Raw genomic sequence first — 17,788 nt, forward strand, 5'->3', positions numbered from 1 at the left:
CTACAGATAAACCAGACAGATGAATCATTCTATTTACAGTCACAACAGAAAGATATGTTTCAAAACTCCCTTCCCTTATTCCTATAAAAATTTTAATAAGACATGCTTGTTCGCACTTCAGCTTTGGCTCGACTCTTCTTAACACTGCTCTCTAGCCCCCACCATGATGAGAAGGGCCCACGGGAGCCGGAGTCGGGGAATGGAGCAAGAGGGAAATAAGATTTGTTGTTGCATGAAAAAATGAAATGTTGGCCCCTGTTGCCATGGATACAAGTACAGGTCAATGGCACTGAGTACAGGCACTTTTTTCAAAAGGCAGTGGTGATTTTCGCTGATATGTCACTTCTGAGGATAACAAAGGCACAGAGAGCACAGCTGCGGCTGGCATCCCAAAGCTGCCGGACCTGTATGCCACTAGCCTGTTTACTGTAGTGGTGTCTGCCGAAGTCATTGTGGACTTGTGTGGGTGAATGGCCTATTGCAGAAGAAGAAATAATGCTGCCATCTCTAGAAACCTTCAGGGGAGGATTGCTGCATATCTCCATGAAAGTTTCATCAGGCTCTCTCAGGAGGATACAAGGGACATTCCTGTGTATATAAACAAAATTGCTCTGTATGTCCCCCCAACCTTACCCTACCGGGATATGAAAAGCAGATAACACTATTTCTGTTCATTGCACCGCTACTGTTTCTCGTACAAGTAAAACAACGAAAAATCGATACCTGTGTCCTATTAACTTAAGAGTTGGGCTGGGCACCTCTTTACATTTAAACATTGTAAGGAAAAACGCATGCACGCACTTAAACAAGATTCCTTCCCCTTCATCGGGCTCACCCATGCATAGCTGTTGGGACTGTCTAGGCTGTGGTGGAGTCTTGAATAGGTCCTGGCTTGTGGCATAGCTGGACACCCTCACCCCCTCACTGGGTTCCCATCCCCCTGTCTACTGCAAGGGTCTCTGTCCAGACTCCTCCTAGGTGTCCACAGTGTCTGTGGGGTGCTGTGGTGAGTGTCATGCAGCATTTTGTAAAAGCATCAAGTCTGTCTCTCAGCACCAGATTGATTGCTAGCCTCCTTGGCTTTGTATGCCTGTCACAGTTCCTTTGTTTTCATGCAGCACTGTTACTGATCCCTTTTGTACCCCTTCTCCTGCAACCCCTGTGCAATCTGCTTGTCGATGTCCACATTCGTATGACTGGTCTGTAGCTGTGCATGCACAGCTTCTTCTCCCCACAGGCACAGGAGATCCAATATCTCCTATATCTCTAGGCAGGAGCACGTCTAGTACATAGAGCTGATGTGGTCGGTTAGACAGCTGCACACAAGGGAGAGCTGCTAGGTGTGCTTGCCAAAGTGGGCAGTGAGGAAAAGGCATTTCAGAAATACACAGGAGTTTTAAAGAGGGTTGTTTTCTGGTCTGTGACAATTCCGGGGCAGTGGAATTCACAATTGTGACCAGTCACTGTTGCAGGGAAAAGCTTTATTGAACAGCTGCTGGAGAACTGTTAGAGTTGACATAAGTCATGCGGTGTCTGCACTTACACTGTATTGACCTTAGTAGATCGACTAAACGTTAATGGCGTCCCTAGCCTCGGTTTGCCAGAAAATGGGAATAGGCGACAGGGAATGGATCACTTGATGATTACCTGTTCTGTTCATTCCCTCTTGGACACCTGGCATTGGCCACTGTCGGAAGACAGGATACTGGGCTACATGGACCTTTGGTCTGAGCCAGTATGGTTGTTCTTATGACTATGGCTCAAAGTCATTTGGGGAGGTGGTTCAACTGTGTCACCATAACAGGCTGCTTATGTTTGCCAGAGACAAATTTGAGTGTAGACTCATGCATAAATACGTCAAGGCAAGGCGGATTACTTTGACCTAACTTTGTAGAATAGACCAGGCCTAAGTCACTTTTGAAAATGGGGTATAAGTGTTTCTGAAAATTATTACCCTGTGGATAAATACATTGCATGGTTGGTTTTTTGTATGGAAAAGTAGAAGTGGCCTCACGTGAAATAGCACATTGTAGAATATTATATGTAATATTCAGTATGTTCACTTTTAGACAATTAAAACTGTGGATGTCCAAAATGTATTTGTACTAACAAATAAATGTAATGAGTAAATATGTTACATGGTAGGTTGTAAATTCCATGCACACTGAGAATCTAAATAAGAATTTAAAGACACACATTAAGGGTGTACACAAACTGTGGACATATGACAGCTTTTCTCAGGTGGCTTCAGTCCTTTAAGAGTGAGAAATTATCACATTTTGTTTTTTAGTACAAAGTAGTTGTTCCGAAAATTGGAAATATACTGGACCTTTGCACAGCACTGTCAACATTGTCTGGTGTTGCTGCAGATAAGGTAAGACATTGCTGAGGTAATCATTTATACATAGCCCAATGTTAAATATTTTCATTGTTTTTAAACCAATTTAAGAGAGTGACTTAATTTTTTATTTCCTTTTAGATGATAGTTACTGATATATACAATCATAGGTTCCACAGAATATTTGCTATGGATGAAAATTTGAGTAGTATTATGGAACGCGATGACATCTATGTGTAAGTTCAAATATTCTCTTTTTCTTGTCAGGAAGTACTTTCATATTAAATAGGGACGTCAATTAATTCCAGCTAACTCATGAGATTAACTCAAAAAAATTAATCATGATTAAAAAATTAATCACGATTAATCGCAGTTTTAATCGCACTGTTAAACAATAGAATTGAAATTTACTAAATATTTTTAATGTTTTTCTACCTTTTCAAATATATTGATTTCAATTACAACACAGAATACAAAGTGTACAGTGCTCACTTTATATTATTTTTATTACAAATATTTGCACTGTACAAACGATAAACAAAAGAAATAGTATTTCTGTAGAGATTGTAGTGCAATCTCTCTATTGTGAAAGTGCAGTTTACAAAGATAGATATTTTTTGTTACATAACTGCACTCCAAAACAAAACAATGTAAAACTTTAGAGCCTTTTAGAGCCTTTAGAGCCTCCACTCAGTTCTACTTCTTATTCAGCCAATCGCTAAGACAAACAAGTTTGTTTACATTTACAGGAGATAATGCTGCCCACTTCTTATTTACGTCAGCTGAAAGTGAGAACAGGCGTTTGTGTGGTGATTTTGTAGCCGGCAAGATATTTACGTGCCAGATATGCTAAGCATTCATATGCCAATTCATGCTTTGGCCACCATTCCAGAGGACATGCTTCCATGCTGATGATGCTCGTTAGAAAAAAATACATTAATTACATTTGTGACTGAACTCCTTGGGGGAGAATTGTATGTCTCCTACTCTATTTTACCTGCATTCTGCCATATATTTCATGTTGTAGCAGTCTCGGATGATGACCCAGCACACGTTCATTTTAAGAACACTTCACTGCAGATTTGACAAAATGCAAAGAAGGTACCAATGTGAGATTTCTAAAGATAGCTACAGCACTCAACCCAAGGTTTCGAATCTGAAGTGCCTTCCAAAATCTGAGAGGGACAGGGTGTGGAGCTTGCTTTCAGAAGAGTTAAAAGAGCAACATTCATATGTCCGATATGGAAACTACAGAACCCGAACCACCAAAACAGAAAATCAACCTTCTGCTGGTAGCATCTGACTCATATGATGAAAATGAACATGCATCGGTCCACGCTGCTTTGGATTGTTATCGAGCAAAACCCATCATCAGCATGGACACGTGCTCTGGAATGGTGGCCGAAGCATGAAGGGGCATATGAATGTTTAGCATATCTGGCAGGTAAATACCTTGCAATGCCAGCTACAAAATTGCCATGTGAATATCTGTTCTCACTTTCAGGTGACATTGTAAACAAGAAGTGGGCAGCATTATCTCCTGCAAATGTAAACAAACTTGTTTGTCTTAGCAATTGGCTGAACAAGAGGTAGGATTGAGCAGACTCATAGGCTTTAACGTTTTCCATTGTTTTATTTTTGAATGCAATTTTTTTTGTACATAATTCTACATTTGCAAGTTCAACTTTCATGATAGAGATTCCACTACAGTATTTGTATTGGGTGAACTGAAAAGTACTATTTCTTTTGTTTTACACAGTGCAAATATTTGTAATAAAAATAAGTATAAAGTGAGCCCTGTGCACTTTGTATTGTGTTGTAATTTAATTAGTATATTTGAAAATGTAGAAAACGTCCAAAAATATTTAAATAAATGATATTCTATTATTGTTTTAATTGTTTAATTGCATGATTAATCACGATTAATTTTTTAATTGCTTGACAGCCCTAATATTAAGTATAAATTTGTGTGAGTTGGGTTTAGTTTCAGGTAAATAAATTAATAGCATAGAAGAAACATGCAATAAACAGAAGTCTTGGTTTTCTATCAGATTCTTCTAAATGACCTCTGTCTCACCTGCTTTTCTATTTTTTAAGATTTGAAATCGCTATCAACAGAACAGAGGATACAGAGCAAGTCATAATTCCTGTTTGTTTAAGGGAAAAGTATAGACACACCAGTTACAGCCACCATAGTGGTTCTTCGCTGTTTGGTCAACCTTTTCTTATAACAGTGCCTAGAAACAATACTGAAGATAAACTGTATAACCTTCTGCTGTTGAGAATGTGGTAAGAATATTACTTGAAAAAAAATTCAATGTAAATAACAGTAATAATCAGGTTCTGTAGATGATTGCTTTTTATATGCATTGTTAGGGAACTGTGATTAGATTTTCACAGGCAGTTATATTTATTTTCTGTAAAATAAGACTATATTTTTACTCAAGTTTTTAACCTCTTGAGAGCCAAACTAGACTTGGTTTTAGTTTGATTTTTGATGGCATTTACATCATCCAAAACTGGTGTCATGTTTGAAGGAGGGTGGTTATATTTGGGAGGGAAGAGGTTTTTTTGGTTTTGGGTTTGTTTGTGAGGGGAGGGGGCATTTAATCATGTCAGTTAGGGCTTGTCTACATGGGAAAGTTTCACCTGTTAAACCAGAATAGCTATCCTGGTATAGCTGTCCCCGTGGAGACTCTTAGGCTAGATCTACACTACGGGGGGGGAATCGACTTAAGATACTTAACTTCAGCTACGCGAATAGCGTAGCTGAAGTTGCGTATCTTAGGTCGACTTACCTGGCTGTGAGGACGGCGGTGAGTCGACCGCTGCCGCTCCCCCATCAACTCCGCTTCCGCCTCTCGCTGCGGTGGAGTTCCAGAGTCGATGGCAGAGCGATCGGGGATCGATTTTATCGCGTCTACACTAGACGCGATAAATCGATCCCCGATAGATCAATCGCTACCCGCCGACGTGCCCTCATTCTGGAAAAGGGACCTCCACACAGGAAGTTATACCGGTAGGTGGATGAGGTAATATCTTTTATTGGACCAACTTCTGTTAGTGAGAGAGACAAGCTTTTGAGCTTATACAAAACTCTTCTTCAGGTATAATTATATCAGTTTAAATGCACACCTTACCTTTGTACTGGTATAACTTTCTCTTGTAGACATGTCCTCATAGTACTTGTACAAGGTGTACAAAATTTTTCTTTATCTGACCAGTTATATAGACAATATGGTTGGGATACTAAATAAAACAGAAACTAATATAGAGCAAAGGAGGTCACACACAAAAAAATAACTATAGAAAAAGCAAGAAGAAATGTGCTTCAGAAACAGTTTGTTGCAGCAATTGATATGAGTTAACTTTATTCATTTAGTGTAACTGTGACTCATTGCAGGAATACTGTACATTGTAAGAGCATTTACACTACCTACTGTATTTTCGGTTCTCTTATACTTTACAAGCAAATACACATCTTAAACAAAACCCAGTGGTATACAAATGCTCATTATTTTCAATTGTTTATTTTAGCCGATATGTGAAAACATGTACTGAAAGTGAAGACACTGAAGGATCCCTACACTGCTGTAAGGACCATGGTATCAATGGTAATGGCCCAAATGGAATACATGAAGAAGGATCCCCAAGTAAGGCTTGAATAGTTACATTTGCTTAATATTTTGCATTCAGTGTAAGATTCATACTTTAATGACTGTGCCGCAATTACTGTAATTCTCCCTTTTTCCTCTTTATTCTAACCACCCCCCTCAAAGCCACCACATTAAGTCTGTGTCGCTGCAGGCAAGCTTAAGCTAAAGGCAGTGTTAAAAACTGATGCGAAGAGTGTTCATTGCAGCAGTTCCAGTTCTCATTTAGCAAGATTTGACTCCCTGGGTGTCAGGATAACGCATTGCTACTAGACCACCAGACTAGCCCCCAAATTTGTTTTAAAATTGGCAATTTTGAGGCTTAAAAGCCTTGATATTTGAACTTCCTTTTGAGTGGTGTAGCTACTTCAGGCTTCAAATTTACTAAACTCAGCAGGACTGTTATTTTTCTTCTATTAACTTTTAAGGCAATTTGTTCAACAGACAGTAATTGCATGGAACTTATCAGAATTAGAGTGGCAGTGACCTGTTAGCTAGGAGTTAAACTCTTAAAAATGTGGTATCAGGTTTCCTTTTGCTGGTTGGACTCTTAGCATGTTCACAGACATCTGGGCTCGAAAGAAGAAAATATTTCTTTGTCATAAATATCTAGAGAGATTTTAGTTGAACATTCCAGTGTATGTGCTGAAAGCATGAGGAAAGTGAAAAGAGGAGTGTGTGAGAACACTGGCTGAATGGGGAAACATTAAAGTGAAATTGAAAATGGCAGCGGTACATATGTAAAGTTGTGTGTAGAGTGAGGATGGGTCCTTTCCAATTTGTAAGAAACTGTCTTCAACTCTGGTATATGTGGAAGGAGACCATATGAGGTACTTACCAGAAAATCAAAAAGCCACAAGTCCTGTGGAGTGTAACAAACATCTTACCGTTCAGTCTAGATCTTGCTGGTTCTCCTAGTTTCAATAACAATTCAAAATTTTATAGTAAGAGGAAAAATGTGGCACCTTAAAATGCTGCCTAAATGGAATGCATTGTCAGATTTGTTGAACTACGTCCTATTTCGTTAGGTGAAATGGAGACAGATGAACAAGATGACGAATCCAGCCAAGATCAGGAACTTCCTTCAGAGAATGAAAACAGCCAATCAGAAGACTCAGTTGGAGGAGACAATGATTCTGAAAATGGATTGTGTACTGAGGAAACTTGCAAAGGTCAACTACTCATGGGACACAAAAAACGATTGTTTACATTCCAGTTCAACAATTTAGGCAGTACTGACATCAACTATATCAAAGATGACACCAGACATATTAGATTTGATGATAGGCAACCTAGGCTTGATGGTAAGTCACTGGGGGATGGGTTTGGTTAAATTTGATCACAATGCTTTTTGTGTTTCTGGTACCACTTTCCTTGAACAGCTGCACCTTCTGTTGGTAGGCTACTCGTGTTTTTTTCCCAGTACATACATATATGTATCTATGTGCTTATAGTCTGTCTTCAGGAAAATATGTGTATCATCTCTTGTTCGAGCCAACAAACATTGTTCAGCTTGACATTGCAAGCTGTTGATTTTTAGAAATGCATAACTTTCACACATTTTAATGAAACCAAATTTTGGATTTTCTTAAACTTGTATCAACAGTTATTTTAGTTTATTTTGATTAGTAATCGGTACAAATTAAACATACACTTTCAGATAATGTATTTTTGAGGGAAACATGTGTTTTCCTTCTTAGAAAGATCTTTTCTTGCTTTGGATTGGGATCCTGAAATGAAAAAAAGATACTTTGATGATAATGCAGCAGAGGTAAGCCATTTATTTTGCACTCCTTTTTCAGCAATTACTAAACTTTTATCATGCAGATATATGGTTTAATGCACTATTTATGTTAAGTGTAGATTTCTAGAAATATTTCAAAGGAAGAGTAGAGAGATATAGTGCATTTTGTAATAAACTAAATACTTTACCATAAAAGAAACCTAAGAAAAAAACAACCTTATATCTACCAATTTCGGTGATCTGAGGCTTACTAATTTTGAAAAATAAATCTAAAAGTTGTGAAACTTAATTACATTTGAACACATTCTGAGTAGTTTTCCATATTTAGGAGCTTGTAGGTACTGTTCATAGTAAGACGATATCACTAAAATGAGTTTTGTTTCATTTGTTCTCTTAACTCAAGAAATACTTCTCTTTAGGATTTTGAAAAACATGAAAGTGTGGAATATAAACCTCCAAAAAAGCCCTTTGTGAAATTAAAAGATTGCATTGAACTATTTACAACAAAGGAGAAACTAGGTGCTGAAGATCCATGGTAAGAGCAAAAATGAAACTTGATGTGCTGAACTAGTTCTGTAGACAGTGTGTTTCAAACTGTGGTCCATGGAGCACTTGCTGGTGAGCTGCAGATTGGTCATGTTGTTCTTGCAGTCCTTATTTCCATCTAAACTGCATGAAAACACAGCTAAAGATGCATTAAATATTTTCTTTACTATGTAAGCAATTGCTGTAACTGCTACTGGTATGTTATATGATTGCATATGGGAAGGGATACAGCCCATGCAAGCATGAATAGGAGGGGAGCTCGTCTGCATTACGAACCACTTCTGTACGGATTTGTAGTGAAGTGATTAGAATGAGTATGGTTCTAGCTGAGATTGAAAAGTTTGTCATATATGAAATCTTTTCTACACAAACACTTACTGTGTGTTTATATTTATATATGAAAAGCTTTGTTCACTTAAAAATTTCATTAGCGTGAGAGATTCTATTTGTTCTAGTGATGTCTCTGCAACTGGTAGAATATTTCAGACCAGTTGGACTTTTTAAATGTGCCAGCTGTGTAGTATTGTTGAATTTTCAAACCAACGTATATATTATAAACTGCTGTTCTTCTATAAGGGGACATCTGAATATTCTCAATTGTGAGATGTTCCCTCAGTACCAATGAGCTTTGGGGATGTTTTAGAAAGCGGTGCCCATTGGAACCTCATGAGAGCCTCTTCACAGCACCAGATGTTCAAGAGGCTCTGCAGGTGGCCACCTAATTCCTTCCTTCCTTCCTTTCTGCAGCTAGCTTCACTCTGTAACCAGAGAACCTTCCTTATTTTTTTTTAACCTAAAATCTCCTGTTAGCTTGTTGTTGTAGTTTGGATTGTGTTCAGGTAGAGTTTCTAGATCATTGTGCAGTTTGAATCCCAGGCAGACTCTGTTCCAGGGCATCCTGTCCAATTCAGAAGACGCAGACGAGAGGGGGGAAAAAAACATTTTTAAGCAGTCTATTTGACGCCCCTCCACCTTCCTGGAATCAAATATACATAATTGCTGCCTGACCTGCCGCACGTAAGGCTATTTTCCAGTTTGTTGCTCAGCATGTAAGGCCTTTACAGCTCAAACTAAGGAGGACAGGCACTCTCTATTTTAGGACTTTCTCACAGTGGCGGCCTTACACATCAGACCCTGGGATCTGTCCTTTGATCGGGACTTGTCCTGGATCCGTGCAGGGACAAGAATAGATTTTCATTGGATTTGAAGCAGTCCAAAATGAGGGGAAAGAAGCTTTTGGTGCTGTGATCCTCAGTTTCATCTGGTTTAAAGTTGAAAGAAATCTCTGAGTCCAGTTTCAGACCTGCTCTGACAACAAGGAGTCAGGGCTGCATTATCTGAATCTAAGTGCTGGGATAGTCTTGACTGATCTTCTAGTGTTTTGTTTGTGCTTCCACATAAACACAAACTGGCCAGTGATGTCAGGGCAGGTCTCATGAAGTACTGGTACATGAATCTCCTGGATTAATCATCAGATATCCTTAGCCAAGACCATCCCATTTTGGAGTCACTTAATCTTGCATCTTAGGTCATGGGACACTGACCTCTGCAAAGGGTTCAGAGTATCTTGTAGCAGTCGAGGAAAAAAATCGCACTGAAATGTTACACCTAGAAATGGAAAAGGTTTTTGCTGTGGCAGCAGATTAGAGCCCATCTCCATGCTGTGCTCTACTTAATGTATTATGGATTGTTTAATATAACTGAAGTTTCTTTGCCTCTTCATCTAATCAAAAGTGATTTGTCTACCATCTCAACATATCACACTCCCATTGACTATTGTAAAGTCTTCAAACATCCCACTACATGGAGAACATGTCCTGATGGGAGATGTCAACTTAACGCTTGACATAGTTAATGACTGTGCCCTTTGAAACTTTGGGAGAGTCCACTTTATTCCATTAGTCACTAACGACAGCTTTCTTAATCAAAATTACAACTTCAAGAAAGGTGAGTGACTTGTAGGCTTTGATGGCTGATCCTCCCTTTGCCATATTCCAAAGGCACAAAGTTGTCATAATCAGGCGTGTTCATCCAAGATACTTATCTTAAAAAAAAAAAAAAAAGTGACAGGTTCCATCTAAACCAGACCATGTAATATCCTGGATTTCTTTCCAAAATTTCATTCTCAACAGGGAAAGGTAGATGCCCACACCCTTAATGTTAGAATCATAGAATATCAGGGTTGGAAGGGACCTCAGGAGGTCATCTAGTCCAACCCCCTGCTCAAAGCAGGACCAATCCCCAACTAAATCATCCCAGCCAGGGCTTTGTCAAGCCGGGCCTTAAAAACCTCTAAGGAAGGAGATTCCACCACCTCCCTAGGTGACCCATTCCGGTGCTTCACCACCCTCTTAGTGAAATAGTTTTTTCTAATATCCATTAAGAGGGCTTTGAGGTTTTTAACTGGATAAAATTAAAGTTACCTGAACTTTTTTTTTGTATCTTTTGGAAAGTAGTGTAAGAAGAATGCGATTTCCACTTAGAGCCTATCAAAATGCACGTATGCTGATTGTGGGTTTTTTTCTCTTTCCCTCTTTTGGCTGGGAAGTTGGTGCACTTGTTTTTGTTTAAGCTAGATTGTGTTTTTAATGTATATCAAAGGCACCCAGAGCGTTTTTTAAACATTTCATAGAAATCTAAATTAAAAATAAAATTGCCCTTTGGCTTTGATGTCAGCACCTGGTAGTCTTGGAGCTCAGGCTTGTAGGGCTAAAGCAACATCATTGACCTGCCTCAGCAAGGATTCCATCATAGAAATATTCAAGACTATATTCTACCTGGAGTTTTCTTTATGCAGCACCATTCTCTTAACTTGTCATCTTGATATGATGTTTGCTTTGGGAGGGCAGTTCTGCAGTCCTTTCTAATTAGAACTCAGCCTGCCTTCCTAGAAGTTGTGCTTTTACTTACATTCGCCCAAGTGGAAATATGCAGAAGCCGCTTCAAAGAAAAGATTATTTTTCATGATTCTTACCTGCCCACCTTCCCTACTTCCTTGGAAATGTATTCTCTCAAAGATTCAGGAGGAGGAATCGCACAGCCTCTTATCTCTGTTACAAATGTTCACTGCTGTTAGTGGGAACTTTTGTGGTTGCAGTGGTCACTGCATTTCTCGAATGCTCTAAGTTCAATGGCAGTGGGGTGGGAGCATATCCCACACGTGTGGATGTGAAAAGTGATACTTGAAGAACCACAGTTACTTGTAAGGAACCTCTTTCTTTCCAGATGCTCATAACTTGCTGAATATTCCATATTCCTTCAGCTTCTTTTGAGTTCAGAAGGTTAAATTCAGTTTTTCTGCTTTAAAAAAAAAATCTATAAAGACTAGCACTGAGGCATATTATATAGTATCTTTGCAATTTAACTTTTTTCCTTTACATTTATATTTCAAATATTTAAAATAAGTCTTGATCCCTGGAAGGGGCTGAGCACCCACAGCTCACATTAATTTCAAGAGAGCTATCTTTCAGGTTCAGGCCATGAAACAGTGCACTGAAGGTAAATGTTTGGTTTTATGTGTGTAAGCCTTTACACATTCAGCTCCCAACCTGGTATATCTTTCTTGTTGGTGATACACTTTAGTGCCTGCACTCTTTATGAATGCTAAAATGACTGTCTTTCTTTTAGGTATTGTCCAAACTGTAAAGAACATCAGCAAGCAACCAAAAAGTTAGATTTGTGGTCACTGCCCCCAGTACTGGTAGTACATCTAAAGCGCTTTTCTTACAGTAGATATATGAGGGACAAGCTGGATACACTGGTTGATTTTCCAATAAAGTAAGAAAAACTTTTGAATTGAAATATTTAAATGTTAGCTTTCACATTTGTAACATGCCTAACCTTTTGAGATTAAATTAAATTCATCTTTTAATTAACATTTATATTCAATGGATCCATGCTTAATTTGCAAAATATATTAGTTCAAATTTACAGATCAAGTCAGCACTAATGGGGAAAAAGCAATACTCTTGAGCAGAAGACGTAGAAAATGTAGGCTGTGGGAGGGAGGACTGAGTAACACGAAACAAGTAAAATATTCAGATAGGTGTGAAAAATAATTCACTGAGTGGCATTGGCAAAGGACTCTGGAAGGAGATATTTGACTTTGACAGCTACAGGTTAATATATGTTAAGATACCGTATACAGGCAGTTGAACAAAGTGGAAGCCAGGATAAGTGTTTGTTTGAAGCTAACTTATGTTTAAATTCTTTTTATGCAAATTTGAGAATCGAGAAGGATGTGTATGTACAACCTCTGATCCCATACCTGTTGTGTTAGATCAGAAGAGAGAACGTGTGCACTCCCAACATTTCCAGTGTTGTGTCAGTTGTGTTTTCCTATATATGAGGCTTTGTGCCACTGTTTGGCTCCAGTAGGATATGTTTTAAAATAAAAGGGCCTGAAGACAACACTCAAATGTTAAGCAACAGTTGGAAAAAAAAACATTAACATAATGTGAGCTTTTCTTTAAACAGTGACTTGGATATGTCAGAGTTCCTTATTAATCCAAATGCAGGGCCTTGCCGCTATAATTTGATTGCTGTGTCCAACCACTATGGAGGAATGGGAGGAGGGCATTGTAAGTTAATTTTGAACACCATTATTTTACATATTAACTTTCTGTTCTGTTTCATTTTGACTGTTTATTAGCACTAAAACTGACTCTTCTTAATCAGCTGCGTTGTTAAAAAAAAATGGCCAAAGGGCAAAAAAAAAAAAATTTAAAAAATACCCATGTCATTTAATTCTATTACTTGAAAAGCATACAGTAGTTGAATACAAATATCTATTTCAGATGCGCTTTCAAGAATAATGTTAAGTTCTTTTGTACTTTGTGTTGGCTGAGTCTGTCATGGAAGGGACATACTTATTCTCCAAAAAGCACTCCAGTGCTGTAATATCAACTCACTTTGCCTTCCTGGTCTGAGATTCTATATGCAGTTATGCCTCTCATTCAAAGGGAGGAGAGGAATGAAGAGTTGGGTAAAAGCCACTAAGAACCTTTATTCTGGCTGACTGCCCTTTCCTTTAAACACTCTTTTAAAAAGGTGAAAGCTAAATTGGCATATGCTTTTCTTGCTGTTAATAGAGTGAAAAAATACCTAAACCTGGAATACTTGGGTTAACATAATGAAAAAGAAAAAGGCTGGTTGGAAGTATGAATCTTATAGCTATGATATGGCTACTGTTAATAAGTTTATACCATATTATCTATAATAAGATTCAAAAGTCATATGTTTGATGAGGACCAGCTTGAATTCTTTATAGATTTATTTTGCTCAGTTGCCAAAGTTCTTAGTTAACATGCTTCTTTTGGGTCCTAGATACTGCTTTTGCAAAAAATAAAGATGATGGAAAATGGTACTACTTTGATGACAGTAGTGTATCAACTGCATCTGAGGACCAAATAGTGGCAAGTATCCTTGTTTTTCTGAAATCACGGCTACTGTTTCTTATCTGGGAGGAAAAAAGCGTAAATCTTCAAAACCTGAAAACTAATTTGTAGTTAATAGTTTAATTTTGGCAGCCTTTTGATTTGTTTAAGGGACAGTGCAAACACACAACAGTTTCTGTTTACATTCCAAAAACCAGCAGATTTCAGCAGAAGTTTGAGGACTGTTTGCATGTTTATTATACTTTAAACGTAGCAACAGCTATCTACCTATCTTAAGGTAATGGTTCAAACTCTTGCTCAGCAAACTTTGCCCTGTTTATTAAATTCTACTTTAAAAAAACCAAACAAACTAGCAAGCTCACCGCTCTTGTGAGAAAGCAATTGCAAAGAAGGAAAACAAGGACATGTGGCTAATATAAATTAACGCGGGGGTGGGAGGAAACACCATTGAAACCTTAAAGGGATTTTGAAAAATGTTCAGATATTATGTTGCATTTATGCTAGGGCTGTCGATTAATCTCAGTTAACGCATGCAATTAATTTTTTTGAGTTTTAATCGCGCTGCTAAACAATAGAATACCAATAGAAATTTAGAAAAACCTCCAAAAATATTTTATACATTTTCAAATATATTGATTTCAATTACAACACAGAATATAAAGTGTACAGTGCTCACTTTATATTATATTTTATTACAAATATTTGCACTGTAAAAATGATAAACTAAAGAAATAGTATTTTGCAATTCACCTCATACAAGTACTGTAGTGCAATCTCGTTGTTGTGAAAGTGCAACTTATAAATGTTGGGTTTTTTTGTTACATAACTGCACTCAAAACAAAACAATGTAAAACTTTAGCGCAGCAGTTCTCAAACTGTGGCTCGCGACCCCAAAGTGGGTTGGGACCTCATTTTAATGGGGTGGTCAAGGCTGGCTTAGATTTTCTGGGGCCCAGTGCGGAAGCCAAAGCCTGGGGCCAAGCTGAAGCCCAAGACCCACTGCCTGGGCTAAAGCCCAATGCCTGGGGCTGAAGCCCTTGGACTCAGGCTTCAGTCCCACTCCTGGGGTCGTGTAGTAATTTTTGTTGTTAGAAGGGGGTCACGGTGCAATGAAGTTTGAGAACCCCTGCTGTAGAGCTTACAAGTCCACTCAGTCCTACTTCTTGTTCAGCCAGTCGCTAAGCGAAACAAGTTTGTTTACATTTGCCGGAGATAATGCTGCCCGCCTCTTGTTTACAATGTCACCTGAAAGTGAGAACAGGTGTTCCCATGGCACTTTTGTAGCCGACATTGCAAGATATTTACGTTCCAGATATGCTGAACATTTGTATGCCTCTTCGTGCTTCGGCCACCGTTCCAGAGGACGTTTCCATGCTGATGATGCTCATTAAAAAATAATGTGTTAATTATATTTGTGACTGAACTCCTTGGGGGAGAATTGTATGTCTCCTGCTCTGTTTTACCCGCATTCTGCCATATATTTCATGTTATAGCAGTCTCGGATGATGACTGAGCATGTTGTTCGTTTTAAGAATACTTTCACTGCAGATTTGACAAAACGCAAAGAAGGTACCCATGTGAGATTTCTAAAAATAGCTACAGCACTCGGTCCAAGGTTTAAGAATCTGAAGTGCCTTCCAAAATCTGAGAGATTTCAGAAGTCTTAAAAGAGCAACACTCTGCAGAAACTACAGAACCCAAACCACTAAAAAAGAAAATCAACCTTCTGCTAGTGGCATCTGACTCAGAAGATGGAAATGAACATGCGTCGGTCTACACTGCTTTGGATTGTTATCAAGCAGAACCCATCATCAGGTTGGGCGCATGTCTTCTGTAATGGTGGCTGAAACATAAAGAGACATACAAATCTTTAGCGCATCTGGAACGTAAATATCTTGCGATGCTGGCTACAACAGTGCCATGCAAACTCCTGTTCTCACTTTCAGGTGACATTGTAAACAAGAAGCAGGCAGCAATATCTCCTGCACATGTAAACAAACTTGTCTGAGCGATTGGCCGAACAAGTAGGACTGAGTGGACTTGTAGGCTCTAAAGTTTGACATTGTTTTGTTTTTGAATCCAGTTATGCGCAAAAAATAATTATACATTTGTAAATTCAACTTTCATGATGGAGATTGCACTACAGTACTTGTATTAAGTGAATTGAAAAATACTATTTCTTTTATTTTTACAGTGCAAATATTTATAATCAAAAATAAATATAAAGTGAGCACTATACACTTTGCATTCTGTTTTGAAATTGAAATCAATATATTTAAATATGTGGAAAACATCCAAAAATATTTTAAATAAATGGTATTCTATTGTTTAACAGCGCGATTAATCATGATTAAGTTTTTTGAATCGCTTGACTGCCTTAATTTATACATTATATACATTTACTGTACTTTAAAAACTTTTTCCATTAACATGCAGCGTTTTTGTTTCACTAGGATTGTTTTCTTTATCCCATTTACACCTACAAGTGTAGACATAATGTTACACTTACGACACCAGTCATTTTCCTATCAACAGACTGTGATATCAAATACATGATTATTTACTATAGCATCCATGTGGAAAGAGCCGCTCTGAGAAAGAGAGCCCTTAAAGTGCACACATTCATTACTAGACAACAGAGCTAAACAATACTTGCCAAATGTATTTGTCTGATTTCTTCAAGTTGTTTTTCAGTGTGACTGATGCCATTAAAGTAAGGGTGTCAGTTTTGACAACACTGAACATTTCTTAAAATAATCTGACAATAATATGGTAAAATCCCTGGAGTTGCTATAAATTGGATTAGACATTTCCTCTGGTGCTTTCTCCATAGATAGGTTTCTTGAGTTCCATTAATCTTGTCCTTGTTTATTTGAGTCATAGCAATTAGGATTTAGTGCTAGAAATTTCAATGGTCTATCCGTGCAACTCATCATATATATATTATATAGTATTGTGACCTCCAACTGCTAAATTCTAGGTTCCTTATGCAAACGTTGAAGGTGTTCCAAATTGGCAATGTTAAGTGACTTAGGTGCTAAATTTTCTTAGTTAAAATCCCATTACTTCTTGACCAAAACAACACAGGATGGGAGAGAATCGACACTCATGTGTGCAGAGGGGTCATTTTAATATGTTAAAGGGCTTATTTTTGCATGCCATTCATTTCTGTCTTGCTTGATAATTCTTCATTTGTTGTACTTGATTTAATGTAGATTTAATGGGGGAACTTTGATTCTTTGTTTGTTGTTGTATACTCTCTAGGTGGGTAATCTGTCACTCTTACAGTAGTTTGTAAGAGCAAACTGCAGTGATATAGGGCATATGTTTATACTGATAAATATGGCTTCTTTGTGGGGGTGGAATTTAAGTTAACTATAAACTTATTCAAATTTCCTCCCCTACCCACTCAAAAAAAATGTACTGAGCTGTGAATTAATCTTGTTTCCTAGAAAATCCAACACTCCCAACATAAAACCATTACACACTCATAATAAAGGTAGCAAACTCAATGTTAGAGACACAAGGTGGGTGAGGTAATATCTTTTATTGAACCAACTTTTGCTGGTGAGAGACACAAGCTTTCAGGTTTACACAGAGCTCCTCTTCAGGTCTGGGAAACTAACTCAGGCCAGGTCTACACTGCAGACCTGTATTGGTATAACTACATTGCTCGGGGGTTTGAAAAATCCACACCCCACGTGACATAGTTATTATGACCTAACCCCCATGGAGACAACGCTATGTTGATGGGAGAACTTCTCCCAAAAAGCAAAAGATTTGCCTTTGATCATTAAGGTAGTAACAGTTTGTTTTTTCTTGTTTGACAGTCCAAAGCAGCATATGTGCTCTTCTACCAGAGACAGGACACTATCAGTGGAACTGGGTTTTTCCCTCTTGACCGGGAAACTAAACAAGGTGCTTCAGCTGCCACAGGCGTCCCATTAGAGAGTGATGAAGACAGCAATGAGAATGAGAATGATATAGAAAATGAAAATTGTATGCACACTAACTAATAGAGGACCTAGAAGCCATAAAAAGGAAAGACTTTCTCATTGGAGATATCTATTGAAAGAATGAAATTGCCCAGCAAATTAAAAATAAAATCTGA

At 38.1% G+C, this 17,788-nt stretch overlaps 1 protein-coding gene across 7 annotated transcripts in view; it reads left to right on the forward strand.

The window, feature by feature from the left end:
• USP15 (ubiquitin specific peptidase 15) overlaps positions 1 to 17,782 on the forward strand; it is a 144,513-nt gene extending 126,731 nt beyond the window's left edge. For 6 of the 7 annotated variants that reach the window (XM_024205082.3, XM_024205083.3, XM_024205084.2 and 3 more), the window contains 11 exons: positions 2,291 to 2,374; positions 2,480 to 2,574; positions 4,436 to 4,627; positions 5,876 to 5,991; positions 7,020 to 7,295; positions 7,692 to 7,762; positions 8,155 to 8,270; positions 11,909 to 12,058; positions 12,758 to 12,861; positions 13,607 to 13,695; positions 17,508 to 17,782. In XM_024205082.3, the coding sequence (XP_024060850.1) occupies positions 2,291 to 2,374; positions 2,480 to 2,574; positions 4,436 to 4,627; positions 5,876 to 5,991; positions 7,020 to 7,295; positions 7,692 to 7,762; positions 8,155 to 8,270; positions 11,909 to 12,058; positions 12,758 to 12,861; positions 13,607 to 13,695; positions 17,508 to 17,693 (1,479 nt within the window). In that variant the 3' untranslated portion in view covers positions 17,694 to 17,782. Of the gene's footprint in view, positions 1 to 2,290; positions 2,375 to 2,479; positions 2,575 to 4,435; positions 4,628 to 5,875; positions 5,992 to 7,019; positions 7,296 to 7,691; positions 7,763 to 8,138; positions 8,271 to 11,908; positions 12,059 to 12,757; positions 12,862 to 13,606; positions 13,696 to 17,507 lie in introns of those variants that run through there. The other variant, XM_024205086.2, reaches the window with a different exon arrangement.
• Positions 17,783 to 17,788: the final 6 nt, after the last annotated feature.

This window comes from Terrapene carolina, unplaced genomic scaffold (genome assembly GCF_002925995.2).
Source record: "Terrapene carolina triunguis isolate 2854851 unplaced genomic scaffold, T_m_triunguis-2.0 Scaffold68, whole genome shotgun sequence".
Lineage (NCBI taxonomy): Eukaryota > Metazoa > Chordata > Testudines > Emydidae > Terrapene > Terrapene triunguis.